Source organism: Taeniopygia guttata, chromosome 1 (genome assembly GCF_048771995.1).
Source record: "Taeniopygia guttata chromosome 1, bTaeGut7.mat, whole genome shotgun sequence".
Taxonomy (NCBI): domain Eukaryota; kingdom Metazoa; phylum Chordata; class Aves; order Passeriformes; family Estrildidae; genus Taeniopygia; species Taeniopygia guttata.
In genome coordinates this window covers 66,159,324-66,177,607 of record NC_133024.1, presented here as the reverse complement: position 1 = coordinate 66,177,607, position 18,284 = coordinate 66,159,324, and the positions used below count along the sequence as shown (strand labels likewise).

Sequence of the window (18,284 nt, the reverse complement as noted above, 5' to 3'; positions counted from 1 at the left end):
GGGTTTTCAAAGCACTGTCAGTATCAAAGCAAAAATAGGGTATTGATATAGACAAGTTAAAACTTAATGATTGCAGTGTGGCTGCAAAAAGACTTAAGTTTTTTAGGTGCTTTGGAAATGGGGATGGAAATCATATTGCAAACTACATGTCATCATTTGAACACTGCAGGGTTAGAAGTTAAAAGGGATATGGAAAATAATTGTAGGACAAGAAACTAATGAAAGTGACTAATGATTAAGCAGGTGATGTGATAAAACTGCAACATAAGGACTTCTGTGGAGAGGTAGGAAGAAACCCCTTTATGGCACAAGAGCAGATGAACATACAACATGAAGATGGTAAACTCAAAGTTGGTGGTAGGGAGAGTGTTCACGCATCTTGAAGTTGTTCCACCGCCAAAATCAAGAGACAAAGAGGGAATAGACATGTATGTGGAGGATATTAACATTCTCTTTATTGGAACGTCAACAACCATTTCATGTGTCAAGGCCTACAGAAGCACCGGAGACGCCGAGTCTGAGGCTTGCACAGTCCCCGTGCCCAGGGCCATGCCGCAGGGAGCCTTGCGGAGCCCGTTCCCGGCAGCTCGCTGTTAGCTGCCGTTGCGCAGCAACGCGGGCGGTGTCAGCGCTGGATGTGGATCCATCATCCCCTCGCCTCTACACGCGTTAGTGAAGCTGCTGGCGGCCATCCCGGCTGAGGGCACCGTTTCTGTTCTGTGCGGAGTCCGCCACGGCGGGGCAGCCCTTACGGCGGACACCGCGCGTCCCCCGGTGCAATGCCGGGCCCCGTGCGGGGCAGGCCGAGGCGGGGCCGGTTCGCCGCCTCTTGCCGGGGGTGGCTGCGGCGGAAGGCGGCAGCGGCGGATGCTTCCGCTGCGCAGGCGCGGGGCTGTGTTGGCGCCAAGCTTCGAAGGGGACGGCCGGGCTGGGGCTCTGCGCTGCCCCCTCATCCATCCCCCGCCGCCTTCCCCGCCCGCCCCGCTCCCCTGCGTGAGGCGATGCTGCGGCCGCCGCCCCGCCCGAGGCGCCGCCGGCAGGTAACGGCCCCGCGTGTGGCTCGGCCCTGCGCTGTGCCCTGGGGGTGCCACTGCCGCCCCTCGGGCGTCCCTCCCTCTCCTCACAGCCCGCCGGGGGTCCGCAGTCACGGGTGTGACGCGCTGAGGGGAAGCGGGGTTTGGGCCTGGCCCCGGAGACCCCGCGGTGACCCGGCGGGGCCGCACAGGCCGCGCTCCGTGCGTGTTCATTGCCCGGGAGCAGCTTCCTCTCACGGAAAGCAGCGCGGACTGGGCAAATCGCACTTTATAAAATGTACTTCTGAGGCACTGTTAAGTTTCTCGGTGTTCTGTCGTAATGCAGCCCGTACCCTACTTTAAAGCGCCCGTTTTTCCCATTGTTTTGATGGGCACCGTGTGTAACACGGCCATCGTGTGGGAAACAGGGTTTACTGTTTTACAGGGAAAGCATAGATGTGTTAAACGGTGAAGTCTCACTATGGGCTTATTATATATGTTTTTTTTAATAGAACCGTGAAACTGACAGTGTCTGCTCCACTTGAAGGCAACTTTGAATCAAATTCTTGACATGTAAGTTGTAGTGGTTGTTGCAGTATATGTGTGATAGTACATATTCCATCCTAACACGTTGTAGTGAGTGTGGGGTTTGGTTTGTGTTTAAAATACCTCAGAAGTGTTCTGCCCATTCCATCGTGTTGTGTGTTTGCTGAGTGTTTTCATTATCTCTGGTATAATTCCCTATGCTCTTGTCTGCTTTTTTCCCCACCATGTTCATCATTGTGGTGTTTGAATGCTCACATCACAGTCAAAGCTAAACAAGCTGGGCTGTGGCACACCACAAAATGCGGGAAAGCCAGCCTGAGATATTCAAACAGCAGTGTATGCAAGTGTTTTATTTCTTCTCAGGCTTTTCAACTGTTCCCGTAATGTAATGGATAAGAAAATGGCTTGCAAACCTGTGGAAAGACCAACTTTCTTTGAAATATTTAAGGCACACTGCAGTGAATCAGGTACAGCTTATCTAAAGTAAATAACTCTTACTACGATTGCTTTCTGGGCACCAATATTTTATACATGTTTGCTATATATTTCACAGGAAAGCTTGCTGCAAGTTGTTAGCTGCTGTTCTTGCCCCAAACCTGTATTTCCTGATACCTAGATTTCTTCAAATTTTTATTTGTAGTTTTTTTCCATTATATATGCTTAGTTACTTTTTGTACTTGCTTTATTAGAGTTGTCACCTCTATACATACCCACATGTAGACCAGGCTTAGTCTTTTGCTTGAGACATCTGTGGTAGTTATTTTAAATTTTAAAAGGAACCTGTTTGACTTGCCACTCTGAGCAAAGAAAGAGAAACTAAAAGTCAGAGTATACTCATGATTTTAAACAAACTGGATATTTTTCTGGTCCTTCAGTTATTTTGTTAATGGTCTGAGAATTTGGGCAGATATCCCTTTATATTTTGTGGGTATCAGAGTTCAAAGCCATCTAGAAACAAGCAAACCAGAAGTATGGCAGTGGAAGGAACGTTGTGTTTTGCAGTTAGCATTTAAATGCCTGGTGTATTTTCACATCCTCCATGGAGGAACCTTTTTCGTTTTTATATAGTTTTCTATCTGTTTTCCTTCGTAGATTTAGGGCCTATCAGTCTTAATTGGTTTGAAGAACTCAGTGCAGAAGCACCCCCATATGAGCCCAAATCGTTCGCAGAGGTTGATGGGCCCTCTGGCTGGCTTGATCAAACAGCTTTTAAAACTCCAAGGACAAAACCCTCAACATACAGTCATCTAGCATCAACCCCACTGCTCTTCAAAGAACAAAATTCAATATTACCACCTTGTTCTTCTCCTGAAAAAGAGCCAGATCAGAAAAAAATAGGAGCAAGTGAGTAACTTTTTTTTTTAACCTTTTGTTGTAGCTGATGTTCATTAATGTCATAGATAATACTACTGCAGGAATTGTGGGACTAAAAAGCTTATTTTAGTAGTCATCTAAAAAATGCAGAATTAATCTTAATAGTGAATTCAGGTTGTGATAAATTGATAACATATAAGCAGAATTCCCTGTATAAGAGATACTGTTGTGGTCCAAACATTCTAAGTACTGGGAATATGAGGGGATATGAACTTAGTATAACCTGTTGACTGCAAATCAAAGTGAATTGTTTTAGCAGTCTGATTTTTTGTGCAGAAGTTTTGAAGCTTTTAAAGGGTGAGAGTCATCCTTATCAAGATGAAGTGTGAGGCAGTCTGTAGGGCACTCCTTAACCTTTCTTGGAAAGTTTTAGAAGCACCATCTCTTTGAGTTACTAAGATTGTAAATTATAGAAAAAACTACATTTTTCCATTTGGAAAAAAAAAAAGGGAATTTTGTGAGGTACTTGTCATACATTATTTCCAAATCCCACGTACGTGTCACTCTGCTCCTTTCTGGTGTACCCACCCTCCTTGGACAGCAAGAATAATTTTTTCTATGGAAAATGTATGCAACGTTGCCTGTAAAAATCTGTTCTATGGAAGAGTATTTAACCCCATTCCTGAAGTATGTGATTGGTACATCTGCTGTGTCTGTGTCCTTATGATAAGCTTTTCTAGCCAGGTTACAGACAAACACAGGACTCCCTTTTATTACCAGAATTGTTCTTAGATCCTCTGCGAATTTTGTGAAGGGTTAGAGCTGTGCTGCAGTTCAAGTATACTTTATAACACTACTTCCATGGAATATTGTAACTCTCTTTGTTTTTCTGAAGTTCGCTGCTCAACTTCTGCTGAGAACATGTTTCTTCTAAACGTAGCTATTTGTATTTAACAGTGCTAAGTCCCTAGAGCATTCTTGTTTTCAGGAATTTCATTTGGCAGTTTCATAAATGGCAAAGAAAGGAACCTTATGATTGTTTATTTCAAAATTATCAGTTTTGGTCTGCATATGTGCAAAGTTCACATGTGACTGCCTGAAATACTCTATTTTCTTAGTCAGAGCCAAATGGCTCTTGTGAAAACAAGAGCCTGGATGGGAGCTGATGGATTTCATACCTTGGTATGGTACTGGGATGCACCTGTGCTGTGCATATGAACTCAGAAGCAGAGAGAAATGCACAAACTAAAGTGTAATTTCTGATACTAAGGTTGTTTGGAAACTTCAGAGTAGATGATTATCCATGTAAGGGTCTCACTGTTCATAGGATTCTGCTGCTTTACTGGGAACATTGTCTTTTGCCTGGAGATGCTGTGCAAATAAATAGATGTTGCTGACAGTGACAGTGACTCCAACAACAGTTCTGGAAATAATTTTTTGGTTTTGCTGTTTATTTGAATCAATAAGTGTATGACTTAGTAAATTTGAAGGGAAGCTGCACAAACCTGTGTTTGCATGTATTGTATTTTTACTAAGAATAACTTGTTATGCAATGACAAGCAAGGCACAATGCAGTACATTAAAACTGAAATGGAACAGAAAATATATGACTTGATGAATACCAAGTCAATAAAGTGACATAATGAGGAGTCTTCTTGGCTGTGCATTTGAAACATGTTTAGCATTGTTTGGATATAAAATTTGAAACTATTTAAAATACTAGAATAGAAATTAGGATGGAGGGTTTTTTTGTTTGTTTTGGTTTGGTGTTTCTTTGTTTTTTTTGGTTTGGGTCTTTTTGAAAGCTTAGCTTTAAATGTCAAAATTGAAACTGTTACCTGGAGTTCTGCAAAGTTGTGCTGATTAATATATTCTATGTTGAAGACAGAGAGAATTTGATAAGCCCAAGTAACACAAGAAGAAAAATAGACCAAGAAAATGAAATACTTGCTTCTCCTCCTGGTACCTTCCACAACTGTCTTGCTGCTAGGTATGCTAAATATGTCAACACAAATAGAAAATTAGCTGGACCTTAAGCAAAAAGCAATACTTAAGCCACCATATTTGACTGTTGAACTTTAAGAGTAGTGAATAATCTTGTATGTCTGATATGTTTATGATACTTGTAGGTTGCTAAGTGAGTTGAAAATATAACACTAGCTGAATTCGAAAATGTCCTTGCTTTAAGGTGATCGTTCTTCCTATTTTTCTACTCTTTCACAGTTGGAATACAAAATTTTTAAACATTATTTCAGCTTTCCAAGTCCAAGCATCCACAGAAAAAGTAGTAGTGATGTATCATGTGCTTCTCAAGTAGTAAAGCTATTTGTAGTATTTACTGAGATTTTTTTAAATAATAGCCTTTATTTTGACACTTAATGTCTGTATTTCAGATAAATTTTATCAAAGTACTTGTGTTGATTATAAGAAGAGTTAAACTAGTTATTTAATTGCAGTCGGTTAAGCCAATTTCCCTAGTTTCATACAGCCTATTATAAAATGCATGGTTGCATTGGAATTTAATACTTGTCAGACAAGTCATCACTGAAAATTAAAATATTTCCTGAAAGAAATATTTTACAGTTTATAGTAGACTTATAGTAATGTTCAAAATATTGCCTGATGGTTAGGAGGAATTTACATTTTATCTAGTCAGGGAAGTAACCATGGTGCAAAGAAAAGAAATAATCGAGATGGTAATATATGTAATGTTTGAAATATTCGTTTATTTTAAGAAATTGAGATATGAAATTAATATTATGGCTTTAATTTTCTTTTGCAGTCCAGCTGTTTTAAGGAGTACTTACAGAACACCTCAGAGAAATAACATCCCTGGTTTGTATCTTCAGTTTTTAGTTCTACAAAATATTTTACATCTCTAGATAAAAATCCTTAATTTTTAGTTACTGTTTAATGTCCTTTTTACGTAATGTTTTTCAGGTCCATATGGAAGTTTGTTTTACACACCAAAACTTTCAGAGGTACAGATTTTATTTATGCATTTTGTTTCCTTTTCCTGAGTTGTACATTTAGAATTTGGCATAGAAATGATATGTATGATTGTTAAATGTATTTCTAGGTCAGAACTCCAAAATGTATTTCTGAAAGTCTGGGAGCAGAAGTGGATCCAGATATGTCCTGGTCAAGTTCTTTAGCCACACCTCCTACCTGTGTTGAAACTGTGATAATAGGTATTTCTAAAAATGAACTTTCTAAAAATGAACAATTGCTAAGGGTTTAAAACTTCTGGTTTTGACACTGGAAGTTCACTCAGTATGAACTGTTTGGGTTTTTAGCTAAAAAAAGACAAAATTCTTACAATGATTATTAGTGGGTGCCTTTAGATAATGCAGCCCTTCACAGAAAACTTTTCAGAGGTTTTCTTCCTTTGTCTGAGGGGTTAGGGAGTACAAATTTAGAAATAACATAGCAAAGCATAGAAAGAGGATTAGATGTGTTTGTTTTGCCCTATCACATAACTAGAAACTGTTGGGCTGAGTTAAATGGGTTTGTTTATGAAGTGTAAGAAGGTGGCTTGCTGAGTTAACCTCCCAGCAGTAGTGTTGGGTTCAGCATTTTTAACCACTCTCACTGCGCCTGCCATCATAATCAGTCCAATGAGATGGGCTGGGATACTCATCCAATTTAAGACCCGAGCTCCTGGGTTTATATTTCATGGGTTGCTTGGATGGGGCAGTTCCTGGAGCTCATTTACTGCACAGCTGCACAAACAGCTGTGTCAGCAGAGCTGTGAATGAGAATGAGTGGGTGATAATTGCTTCAGTGGTAACTAACAGTGATGATAAACATCAAGCCTCAGCCTAAGGTGTTGGTGAAAGTGAGATTTCATTAGCATATGATAAGCAAAATGAAGTTTGACAGTATGATTTGTTGACAAAAATGCATGAGAAAAGAGGAAGACCTGGATGTGTCTCCTTAGTTTCTGGTATTGCTCTTTTTCATGTTAAACTTACACAGTATAGAGTATATAAGACATATTAAGAATGAATCCTAGGATTGGGAATTTCTTTTGGGATGTAGGGGGTAGTACTATTCACAAGGCTATTGAGTCATGACATTTTGGGTGTTCTTTAGTCCAGAAAGATGTGAGCTGAAAAGAAGGGCTGGGGGAAGTATCAGTACCTTAATGATGATGTTCTGGGAGATGAGCTGTGGTTTGAGCTCCCATTCTCCTATGTCTTGGATTAGCCTAGTATTTTATAATAGTGATGTTATACTTCTCTGCCTTCTGACACCTGTGAAAAGAAAGAGCTGCTACACAGAACCTAGATGCTGTGTCTATGAGACACTTTAATATACGCTCTTGAGACATTTTAAAAATAGGGTTCACTTTCTCCCTTTGTAACAAAACTGAAGATAATACTGCTGTTTTGGGAGGAGGTGGGGAAAAACCCCAAATTCCTGAAAGGCTTGAAGATCTCATCCAGATCTTTGGACAGAAGAAAATGGGGAGTAGTGCCATGAATAACTGCTTAAAAGGGGAATGGCAATGCTGTTTCAAGGTGGTAACTGATGGTAACTAGAAACATAGCAGAAACCATAACCTGTGATTTGGGGTGGTTTGTGCTGTTACAAAACTGCTTTTGTACACTGTCCTTCAGCCTCATATGTATATCTTTTTACTTAGAACTGTTCGTTTTTAGTAGTTTGTTTACAGATTTGAGTGGAATTTAAAATAATTCAATGAAAACCCTGCCAAAACACAGCTGTATTTGAACACACTCAGCAGATCACTCAGGAGAAAATAAAATTACTTTTCTGTCTCCTTATAAAGCTAGACAGAATGATTCTATTTCTGAAGCAAAGCAGCAGGATGGAAGAGCTGATACAGTAAGTAGTTTTAAGAGCTATGTTCTTTAATTTCTAGTTAGGCTATTTGGTTACATGTTTACATTCCTTGAGCCAAGAAAAAAAATTCTGTCATTTTCATTTTAAGCTCTCCTATATAACTGTTTTTTAAAAAGTTACTGCTCACAAGACTAAATTTGCAATACATGGTTGCAGAATGTGTTCTCACAAATAATTCTCTCTGAGGAATATTTTTTGCTGTGCTTATTAAAAAAAAAAAACAAAGCAACACTTGCCCCCCAAACCACCTGGCTTCAGCAGCACTCAGTATTATTCAGAGAGAAATCAAACCTAGGAATTATGTTACTCACCTTAAGATTGGTTTGTCTGGTTTTTTTCCACTTCCATCAAGCTTTGGAAAGTTATTCTTTGGGAATAATTACTTGCTCTCAACCACTACAATCAAAAGTTGAAATTGAGTATTAATTTTAGTCCTGTGCTAGTGATAGGGAAAGTTATTGCATAATTGGAATTTGACACTGTGTATATGACAGCTGAATGATTATTGAGTCTGAAAACTGAGGATGGAATTATAAAAGGATTCAATTACAAATTTAAGTTTTATCCTTAACGACCTGAAACTTCACAGTTAACAAACTGTTACAAGTGAAAGTAGGCAAAATGTCTTTGTCCTTTCTCATATCTCCTTTGTTCCCTTTTTGAGTGGATTACAGTAAACTGCTGAACCCATTCACTGCCCTGAAGGTGACTTTAAAATGGAATCTGATTTGCATCAAAAATGGGGATTATCTGCTTATTTGTTTTTTACATGTACCTCTGAAAATGTTAACTTTCATTTTAAGAGAGGGAGTCAGGTACACAGTGGATGTTTAGAGGTCTGTTCCTTGACTGTTAAAGTGACGCTTACTGGTACATATTTTGTCTTTGGTTTACAGATTTTGCACAACTATTTTTACAAGCATGATAAATGTCCTGGGATAAGTGATGCAAGTATGCTGTCTGTACCAGAGACAGTAAAGCTAAATCCTGAAGATGACGTCAAAGATTTCGGTATGCATTGATGCTTTACATAATAAGTATTTGGTGAAGCAAGACCGAAGATAAAACTACATTCTGTGTTTTGGGCTGTTCTTATGGCTGGTTTGTTCTGTCATCTGTGTACTCCGAGTCCCTGAATTTATTCTCCTTTGTAAAATTATTCTAGCCTTAAAAAGGGAGTGTCTGTTGAGTCAGTGAATTAAATCAGTGTCCTGGTTAAGCCATGAAAGCCAGGTTGCCACTGGGCAACAACCAGATTAGCACTGTGAAGTGTGTTCACTGCAGCTGGAGAGGTGAGACTGTGGGAGAGCTGAGACAGAAAAATCGTACAGGCTCAAGGGGGAGCAAGATTACTGCTTCTAGCTGATGAACAGGCTTAACTTTATCATGACGTTTTACCCCAGCACTCACTATTCTGTGGTGAGCTTGTTTTTTGATCTTGCTGTATCCTTTCATCATTTACTTCACCTGCTCAAAATAGGTAGTTCAAAATGTGACAATCCTTTTGGAAAAAACTGTTTTGGATTTCTTTAAATGAATGCAGAAAGTACAAAAGACAAGGGAAAAATATTTTCATTCTGTGTTTTTAGATCATGTTAGTGAACAAGTGAAAGTGTAAATTCCATTGGGAGAATTTTTTATTTTAGTTGAGAAATGATGTCAGAAGGGAAAATAATTACCAGAAATTTGTTCAGCATGCGTGGTTGTAAAAGAGTGCTGTAGAGATTCATGCTGGCTAGACGGGATAGTATAATCCTTAGGATCTTATGTCTCCTTATCTGAACTGAGTGGCCTGCCCTAAAAATAAGGTTTGGTGGTACATGTAAGAATTACGGAAGAATCAGTTTAGAATTTGGTAAGGAAAGCTGAGAATGCTAGCATCAGGAAGCATTGTTGCTTACAGAGTGATATAGGCCTGCTGTTTTTATACTGTAGGTATGCTGAAAAGAATGTGTTTGGTAGTAAATGTATTCAAATAATCTGTAATTAGCAAAATACTTTTAGAAATTAAGGACAAATTATTTGATCTTGGTCTGTTTTCCAGTAGGTCCTATTACATTGCATGCTACCATAGTGAAGATCAGTTAAAACACTGTCTGAGAAAAATAGAGGGAGAAGACCATCATTTGTCTTAGAATTCAAAATAACTTGCAAGTGTTTCCCTTTTCCTATGTCCTCCCTTTCTGATAATTTGGCATTAGAGATGCTGTGTAAAAAAAAGAGAGCTCCACATTTGTAGCTTTCAGATGTTTGTTTTTCTGTGGAAGAGTGTTATGTGATCATAAAGTACAATAAATTTTATTAGGTTTATATTTTGTTTCAGTTGAAGAACATAAGATCATAATATATCAAATCATCACCCTCCAGTGAGTTTAGAAGTCAGAATTCATTTCCCTGACTTTTGTTTTTCCCTGTAATGAGATTATTCAGCGTACAGACAGTATCTGTACAGTCTTTCAGTTAGTCCTTGTTTTCTTTAATCCTAAAAAGTAATGTCTTTTGTTTAAGTAAAAACAAATAAGCTGTGTCTATTTAGAAAGCTTTACTGACAAGTTATTACAGGACAAAAGGGTATGGACACAGAAGTTGTTTCAGAGGAACCTACTTCAGTAAAGGAAAATTACCTACCTGTGTACTTAATCTGCAGAGTTACAGTTTCTTCTTTTTGAGATCTTATTTACCACTCAGGCAAAAAAATAGAAAGTAAAGAGAATGGGTAACTTTTTATGCCTACAACATCAGCATGAACCTATAGCTGATGCATTGCAAATAATTGGTTGTGTGTGACCAAGTACTGGGAAATCTGTGTACTTCCAAATGGAAAATCTTTCAGATACTACACTGTATAAAAGTTCTAGTAGGGAAAGTTACAGGGTCGTGAGTTAAAGAAATTATACCTTAAAAAAGCTAATGGAAAAAGTTAAGCTATTGGTTATGGGCCTAAGGAAAACAGAGGACTGTTTTCTAGGTACTTTATTATGATTCCTGTGATATGAAAACCTTAAAAAGCACTCTGTAAATGAAACCTGTTTTTGAATGTGAAATGTTCTCATAAGTGGGTCTCATTTCATACACTTGAGAAGGTAATTTTTTAATATGTATAAGCTCTACAAAGTAGAGTTTGGGTTATTTTCCCCCTATTGCATGTTATTTCTAAATACAAACAAAATTTTCTCATTATTATTCTAATATTTGTGCCAATCATGGAACTACTTAAAAGCTTCATAATCAATTAAAAGACTGAGAATATTTCTGAATCTTTCTAGATACTCTACTATTTTATATCATAGTAGAAGACAATTTAATAATTAATTTTTATATAAGAGTTTCTTTAGCTGCCAGTTATAGACAAAAATAGGCAGCTTCTTAAAAGTATCTGGTACCTACCATCAGGTATAAATTCTGGAAGAAAAAAATCAATATATTTATCTTGTCAAATTTACTACTCATTCTCTGTTTGTACGGGGGAAAAATTACTCTTTTGAGACAGCCAGGTTTCATCTTGGTAGGCTTAGCCACTACAGAGCTCAGGAGGCCAGGACATTTACATGTATTTCCTTTACCTCCTGTTTCCTCTAGCAGCTGCTTACTTTTTTCTTTACCAACTCACTCCTGAGTAAAGCTAATGAAATTGAAAGCTCTATTTATGAATACTGTTCCAGAGTTATTTCCTAAAGCTTATTTTCTTCTTTTCCTCTCTCCATCTTCTCTAAACTCCAGAGTCAGAGGTGTTAGATGGCTTACTGGGCGAGATGGATAGCTTTGAGGACACAGTCAGCATGCCAGCTGAGTCCAGTGGAACTCTTCTGCTGATTCCACATGCTCTGGATGCAGTGGAGAAATATGAGATAAATCCAGAAAAAACAGAAGAAAAAGGGGATGTTCCCTCTCAGCAGCCTGATGGAAAAAAGAATGGAATTTCACAGGAAGTCAAAACAAATGGCTGGAAATTAGAAAACAGCCACTGTACTCAAGTGAACAGTTCTTTACTCCAAAACACCAGTGAAGATGGCTGTTTAATAGGACACAAAAAAGAATTGGAGTCTCTTAGGAATGCAGGAGATGTGAATGATTATAGACCACACGAGTCCTTTGAGAATGAGAGGCCTGTGAAAGAAAGTGTGAACTCTCCATCAAGCCAGTGGTCTCAACTGAACTTATCTGGTCTTGACAAAGCTCATATGGAGATGTCTGTATGTAGCTCTGCACCTTCGGACTTACGTGGGGGAGAAAATTTAGAAGAAAAGTCATTACTAATGGCCAAGGATGATCCTGTGGAAACATCTTTACTGAACTCTTCATGCTTGATAAAAGCACAAAAGCTCTTGAGTGTGGATTTCTCAGAAAAATGCTGTGAAATGAAAAACACTGAAAACAACTCAACATCGGAAATAACTCCAGTAAAATCTGTGTTATTGAGTGTTCAAGATCCAGAGTTAGTAAAAGGATGTGCAGCTGAGGTTTCCAAAATGAGCTTCTTAAACTGTAATTCTTTTTTAATTGAACATGGAAATGACACAGAGTGTTCTGTAGTCTACAGTGAGAAGTTTCCCAAGCATTTAAAAGCAACTTCTAAATCTGTCGTAACTGATGTTCTGTCTCACCCACTTGTGTCTAGTGCCAAATCTCCAGATAATTGTGATGACCTGTATTTAATAAATAGTGAAAATACTCTTACAAAGTCTGGTTTTAAAAACCTGAAGATGTTACCCAGTCTGAGAAAAAGATCCAAGAAATTTATTTATAGAATAAATAATACTTTACTGTATCAAGACGAAAAAATACAAAAAGAAGTAACCTCTGAATCACCTATTCATACTGCATTACCACATTTGGAATCAGATTCATATGAATTTAGAGACTGTCTGGTGGCCAGTGATGTTGAGCAAGGTATATTATTAAGCTTTTTATAATTTGTGGAGGATTCATTATTTATTATGAGCCTTTCATGTAAATGTTTCAGATAAAATAATGTAAAATCTTGTGTTTGTGGAAAAGTAGCTGGGCAATTGGAATCAACATATGGGATTGGTCTGTTAAACAGTGATAAGGATAGCATCATTTTCAAGTAATCTTGTGATAACCTTTTTCCTAACAGTCTAGTTTCTGGAATAGAAACTTCCACTCTGAGCCATTATTGTAATTGACAAGCTTAGTTGTCTTTGTCAATGCTGCTTTTACATAGATAGTGTCAAGGGCCATTTTGTCCTAGTTGGTAACTTCTAAGTGATCATAAAGAATGTTAAAGTTGTATAGTTATTTTTCTAGAGTTAGGTGCTTTAAGACTGTACATTCGTTTCTTCCAAAAGCACAAACTATTTTAAAAAACAATATAATGAAAGCAAGCACATGCTTATATTTTTGGAAGCTGTTGTTCTTGTTAGAAGAATTACTTAATATTAGGAGCTGAAGTACTTTAAATTTGAAACAAATCCTTATGTTGAGGCGCAAGGAGTTGAAGCCCATCTTTTGAAATTTCATTACAACTAAAAACTTATTTATTGTTTTTTTTTTCCCTGGTAGTATTAGCTACAGCCAAATCTCATGTTTCTGGCTGTTAGATTATAGTTAAACAGACCTCCAGCCGTGTCAAGGCATTTGCATTTGAAAACAAAAGTGATACTTTGGGTTCTGCTGTTAAGCTTGTGTAGAAATTATCTAATCAGCCAAAATTTAATGAAAATCTGAATCTACACTTGTTTGAATATTTCTCTCTATTTTTCTCTGTAATGTCTTGTCTTGTAGACCACTTTCTTCCTGCTGAGGGAAAGTATTTGGAATCAAATATGAGGACAAAGAACTTCAGCACTTCTACTTTAAAAATTGATTTAATGGATAACTCATCTGATAATTCCTTCAGTGATGGGTTGAAACAACAAGATCTTGAAGACCTGGGGGAAAATGCAAGAGAAGATCAACCTGCTGCATCAATAAAATGCTTAGAAGTATCTAATACACTGAAAGAAGACACAACAAATTCTTTAAATAGTGAGATTGTTTCAAATATAAAACGTAAAGTTCTGACTTCAGCATGCCTAATGGCAAGAAAGCGTTCCAGATTTCTCCCTAAAAGCTGTGCTTTAGGTAAAGGTGAAGAAGGTAAGGACATAAGTGCTAAGGTGAACAATGGAGCTGCTGTACCTCAGAGCCTAAAAGAGCTTGGGTCTTCTCACAGAGACAAGGAATTCTTGATTGATATTCACAGTGACTCTATGTCGTTGTGTCAGATCAACTTTGGCATAACTGGAGTCAGTAGTGACTGTTGCAATAAATTATCACCCAATAAAAGGCATTCTGCAGATCAGAGGTCAGGAGTTGACTGTGGAGAAGTACAGAGGCCCTTGGGAATAAACTGCTCAGAAAATGACAGTACTGTATTAAAACAAGGGGAGAAAACAGATGCAGCTGCCTTTTCAGAGGATGTAGCCAACAGTGAAGACCCAAAGCCAGCTGAAAACAGCAAAAGCCCTCAAGCAGCTGCATTCAGTAATGTACCTGTAGACATTTCTAAAGAATTATTAGGTTGTGGAGATAATTCTTTAAATGAAGTAATTTCTTTGGAAGATAAACAAGTAGCACCTACGTATTCCAGCAAAATGCCAAACAAGAACTTAAAATGTAAAGGGGAATCATCAGTGAATCTTAATGCATGCAGTTTGAATCTGGGCTTCAGTGGCTTTCAGACTGCCTCCAATAAACAGATTAAATTCTCTGAAGCCAGTATAGCAAAAGGCAGAATGCTGTTCAAGGATATTGAAAATGAATGCTTTGGAGCCTCTTCCATGGAAAGAGTCAGAAACTTTTCACATCAAGTTAAAAAGGAAAATATGCTATTCTCAGATTCAAAAAGCAAGCTGGGGAGTAATTTATCTGATTCTTCAGATTCACAGGCAAGTTTTCTTGAACCCAGGCATACACAGTTTACTCCACATAAAGTTGGCTCGTGTAAAAGCTTTCCTAGAACTCCACAAGCCTTGCAAGAATCAAATCATACCTTGACAGCAAGCCAAGAAGCTGAAATTGCTGAACTTTCCAGTATCTTGGAAGAAACAGGTAGTCAGTTTGAATTTACACAGTTCAGAAAGCAAAGTAATGCAATACAAAGTCACAGCTTGCACCAATTAGAAACTGCAGAAACACATGGAACAAAGAATGTAGAAAATACTTCTGACACAAGGAAAGATGTGGAGGTTTGTAGCACTTTTGATTCAGAAAATCAAGTAAAAAATGACAAGTATTGTGCTCAGGAGGAAGACACAAATGAAGACACTGAATTGGTGAAAAATGAAAAAGAAAATGCAGTGTTTTTCCACGAAAATGATAAAAAGGTTACTTTAACTGACTTAGACATAAATGAAAGTAGAAGATCTGATGAGAGCTTTCCCATAGCTAAGCAGGACAGCTTTTCTAATTTCATAGGCTTTACTTCAGCTGGAGGTAAAAAAATAAATATTTCAAAAGCAGCTTTGAGCAGGTCTGCAGAGCTCTTCAGAGACTTGGATGATGATAACTACTTGTTCAAGTCTTCTGAAACTGCTACTAGATGTCACAATTCAAATGGATCTATGTCTTCTAACAGTAATTTTTCCAGATGCCTGACAAAAGAAAGCAAAGAAAAAACTGTTCATGTTTCAGATTTCAAAAGTGTTAATGCTGTTTCCCACACAGGTTCTGTTTCCTACCATGCACAGAATAAAAATGAGGAACATACTAGTACAGTATTCAAGGAGAATATGGAAAACAAGACAAAAATATCAGTAAATAATACTGAAAATGTTAGCTTCGATAGTATTAACATTATCAACAGCCTATTATCCACTAAAAATCATAATCAGAATTATAAAACTTCCAAAGAAATTTTAAATCAAGGAGATGATGAAGGAAATTTGCAAGACCATTCATTAGATGTAACATGTCTAGAAGATGCTATTACAACTGTAGAAGAACACAGGTTAAGTACGTCATATGGAATGGAAAACCAGTCTCCTAAGCAGAGAGAAGACAGAAAGGAAAATGAATGTTTGTCACCAAAACTTCAGACTCCAGCTGGTGGTGATATATTCATTCCTGATGCAGCTTTGGATTATTCTCTGCCCTTGTTCAGTGTACAGTGCGGAGAAGGAGACGTAAATGTTTTGGAGAACTCTGATAAAGAAAAAACAGATTGTAAAAATATGGAAGAAGACACCAGTCATAATAAGAACCTGCTAGTGAATGAAAGCAGAATAAAAATAGGTTCTTACCATCATTCTCAAATACCTCTTGAACAAGAGGTAAACATGGGGGGAAATGAAGTGGAAGGGAGTTATCTGACTGGTTTTCGTACTGCTAGTGGCAAGAAAATAGCAATTGCTGATGGGTTTTTGGCTAAAGCAGAACAATTTTTTGCAGATGTTGATATAGGAAATGACAATTTTGAGACTCTCACCGAGAAAAGGAAATGTGGCAAGAACTGTGTTAAAGACTGTGATTTATGTATTGAAAGCGTTGCTCAGTGTGACTCGGAAAAACTCAATTTAAATGAAAAGCTTGTTGCTGAAGAGCTTGGAGATCAGGCAGTAGATAGCAGTCCTATTAAACATGCTATGATTCTTGATCCTGCTTGTGAAGGGAGTTTGGTAACTTCACATACGCATAAAAAAGCTGATGTCAGACCTGGAAAGTCAGAATTAGAATCCCTCAAAGGACAGAAGATTGATGCTTTAAGTAGAACTCATTTGTCTGAAGATGGAAAATTCCTTGCAGAGAAAATGGTGGACTACTTATCAAGAAAGAGGGATGATTTGGGAAACACACATGATTTTCCTGTGCACTCTGCTGCATCTCTGCATTTAATAAAGGTACCACATGATGTCAAAGATAACAGTGTGCCTGGAGGTACAAAAAATACTTTATTTGTTGAGGAGAGCAACAATAAAGGCGATCAATCACTCCTTTTAGATTCAAAAAGTAGTTGCTCTTACATAAATGGTGACAGTAAGGAATTCAACTTAAAACATTTAAATGAACCTGCTGCTGATAAAAATTGCTTCACAGACACCATTGACAGTGCTTGCCAAAACCAGACACTAGTTAGTCTTCTTGAAGAGGAAACTAATTTTAACAGGTTAAAAGAAACAACACTGAAGGTTGAAAAGCAAAGGGGTGATCTGAAACAAACCATGTTTAGCACAGCAAAAGGGAAAGCTGTGTCTGTTTCAGAAAGTGCATTAGCAAGTGTCAGACAAATGTTTAAAGACTGCAGTGAGGCTGTAAAATATGACATTGAGCCTAACTCAAGAAGGAATCAAACAGAAATTGCTAGAAATTCATCTGTAGTCCTTCACACGGAGTGTCCTAATTCTGCTAATTTTTTTAATGCTACAACTAGTAGAGAGGTTAATTCAGCCACATCCCAGTTTATTAAAGTAAACGCAAGTGCTGATGAAAACAATCACCAAGAAAGAAGCACATCTGCAGATGCAAAGTCTGTTTCAAATTCTCCGAAGCAATCCTTTGAGCAGAATAGTAAGCTTTTAGGGCACTTTGTTCCAAATAAGCAAATAAAGCCATCAGATGCTTCTACAAGCCATTTTGGATTTTTTAGTACAGCAAGTGGAAAGCCTGTACAGCTTTCAGAAGAGTCACTCAGGAAAGCTAGACAGCTCTTTTCTGAAATGGAAGATAGTCATTCACCACATGTACAAGAAGCATTTTTAGTTGAGGAAGATGTTGAAAAGTCTAAAATGCACATTGAAGTACTACCTAGGGAAATGCAGGTAGTATCATCAAAAGGGGAAGAAAATACCAGCCCTGAACTGATTTCAGATTCTGCTTTTGGCTTCAGCACTGCTAGTGGAAAGCAGGTAAAAGTTTCTAAAGATGCCTATCAAAAAGCAAAGGCAATTTTAGAAGAATCTGATTACATTTTGAGTAGTGGGCTTTGTACTACAGATCAGCTTAATTCAATTAAAGACAGTGGTCAACATGTAAAATCTTTAACAGATAAGGTAATCTCAGAATTCAAAACTGAAAAAAGCTGCAATCAAGACTCTGACTTTAAAGGCATCTGCCCCCAGGAAATAAAGTATTTTCCAAGCACTCACCATGTCAAAATGCCTGAGCACACACCATACAATCAGAAAAAGAAGCAGTTAGCATCATTTAAAAATAACTTCCAGCAAGCGAAAACTGAGTCTTTTGGACAAGGGCAGCTGAATCTGTGGTCAAAAACAGACTCTGAAGCAATTTCATGCAGTGCTACTGCTAAAGCAGAAATTAATACTAATCTTCTCCAAAGTCCAAAAAATTACTTGGAAGTAGAAGCTGCAGAAAGTGCAAGAGCTTTTATGGAAGACAGTTTTTCCAGTTCTGGAGTACAAATTAATGCTGCGCAGACCTTCAGTGGCAGACCAGATAAAAACTTCCAAACTAAGACCTTTGGGAAGAGGCACTTCGAAGAAAACAACTCACTTGGTAGGTATTTTATCTTACAGATGTTCAACTCCATATTTCTGCATAGTGGATTGGTTTAGGGTTTGGGGGATTTTTTGTATGTTGCGT

General features: G+C 37.9%; 1 protein-coding gene across 5 annotated transcripts in view; it reads left to right on the top strand.

Moving 5' to 3' along the window:
* BRCA2 (BRCA2 DNA repair associated) overlaps positions 1-18,284 on the top strand; it is a 36,947-nt gene that overhangs the window by 1,496 nt on the left and 17,167 nt on the right. For 3 of the 5 annotated variants that reach the window (XM_072930148.1, XM_004175053.6, XM_072930149.1), the window contains exons 1-12: positions 901-1,040; positions 1,526-1,586; positions 1,923-2,026; positions 2,652-2,903; positions 4,758-4,863; positions 5,656-5,708; positions 5,814-5,854; positions 5,953-6,064; positions 7,669-7,724; positions 8,639-8,753; positions 11,463-12,632; positions 13,488-18,197. In XM_072930148.1, coding sequence (XP_072786249.1) covers positions 1,585-1,586; positions 1,923-2,026; positions 2,652-2,903; positions 4,758-4,863; positions 5,656-5,708; positions 5,814-5,854; positions 5,953-6,064; positions 7,669-7,724; positions 8,639-8,753; positions 11,463-12,632; positions 13,488-18,197 — 6,721 coding nt within the window. In that variant the 5' untranslated portion in view covers positions 901-1,040; positions 1,526-1,584. Of the gene's footprint in view, positions 1-900; positions 1,041-1,525; positions 1,587-1,922; positions 2,027-2,651; positions 2,904-4,757; positions 4,864-5,655; positions 5,709-5,813; positions 5,855-5,952; positions 6,065-7,668; positions 7,725-8,638; positions 8,754-11,462; positions 12,633-13,487; positions 18,198-18,284 lie in introns of those variants that run through there. The other 2 variants (XM_072930139.1, XM_072930145.1) reach the window with 1 other exon arrangement.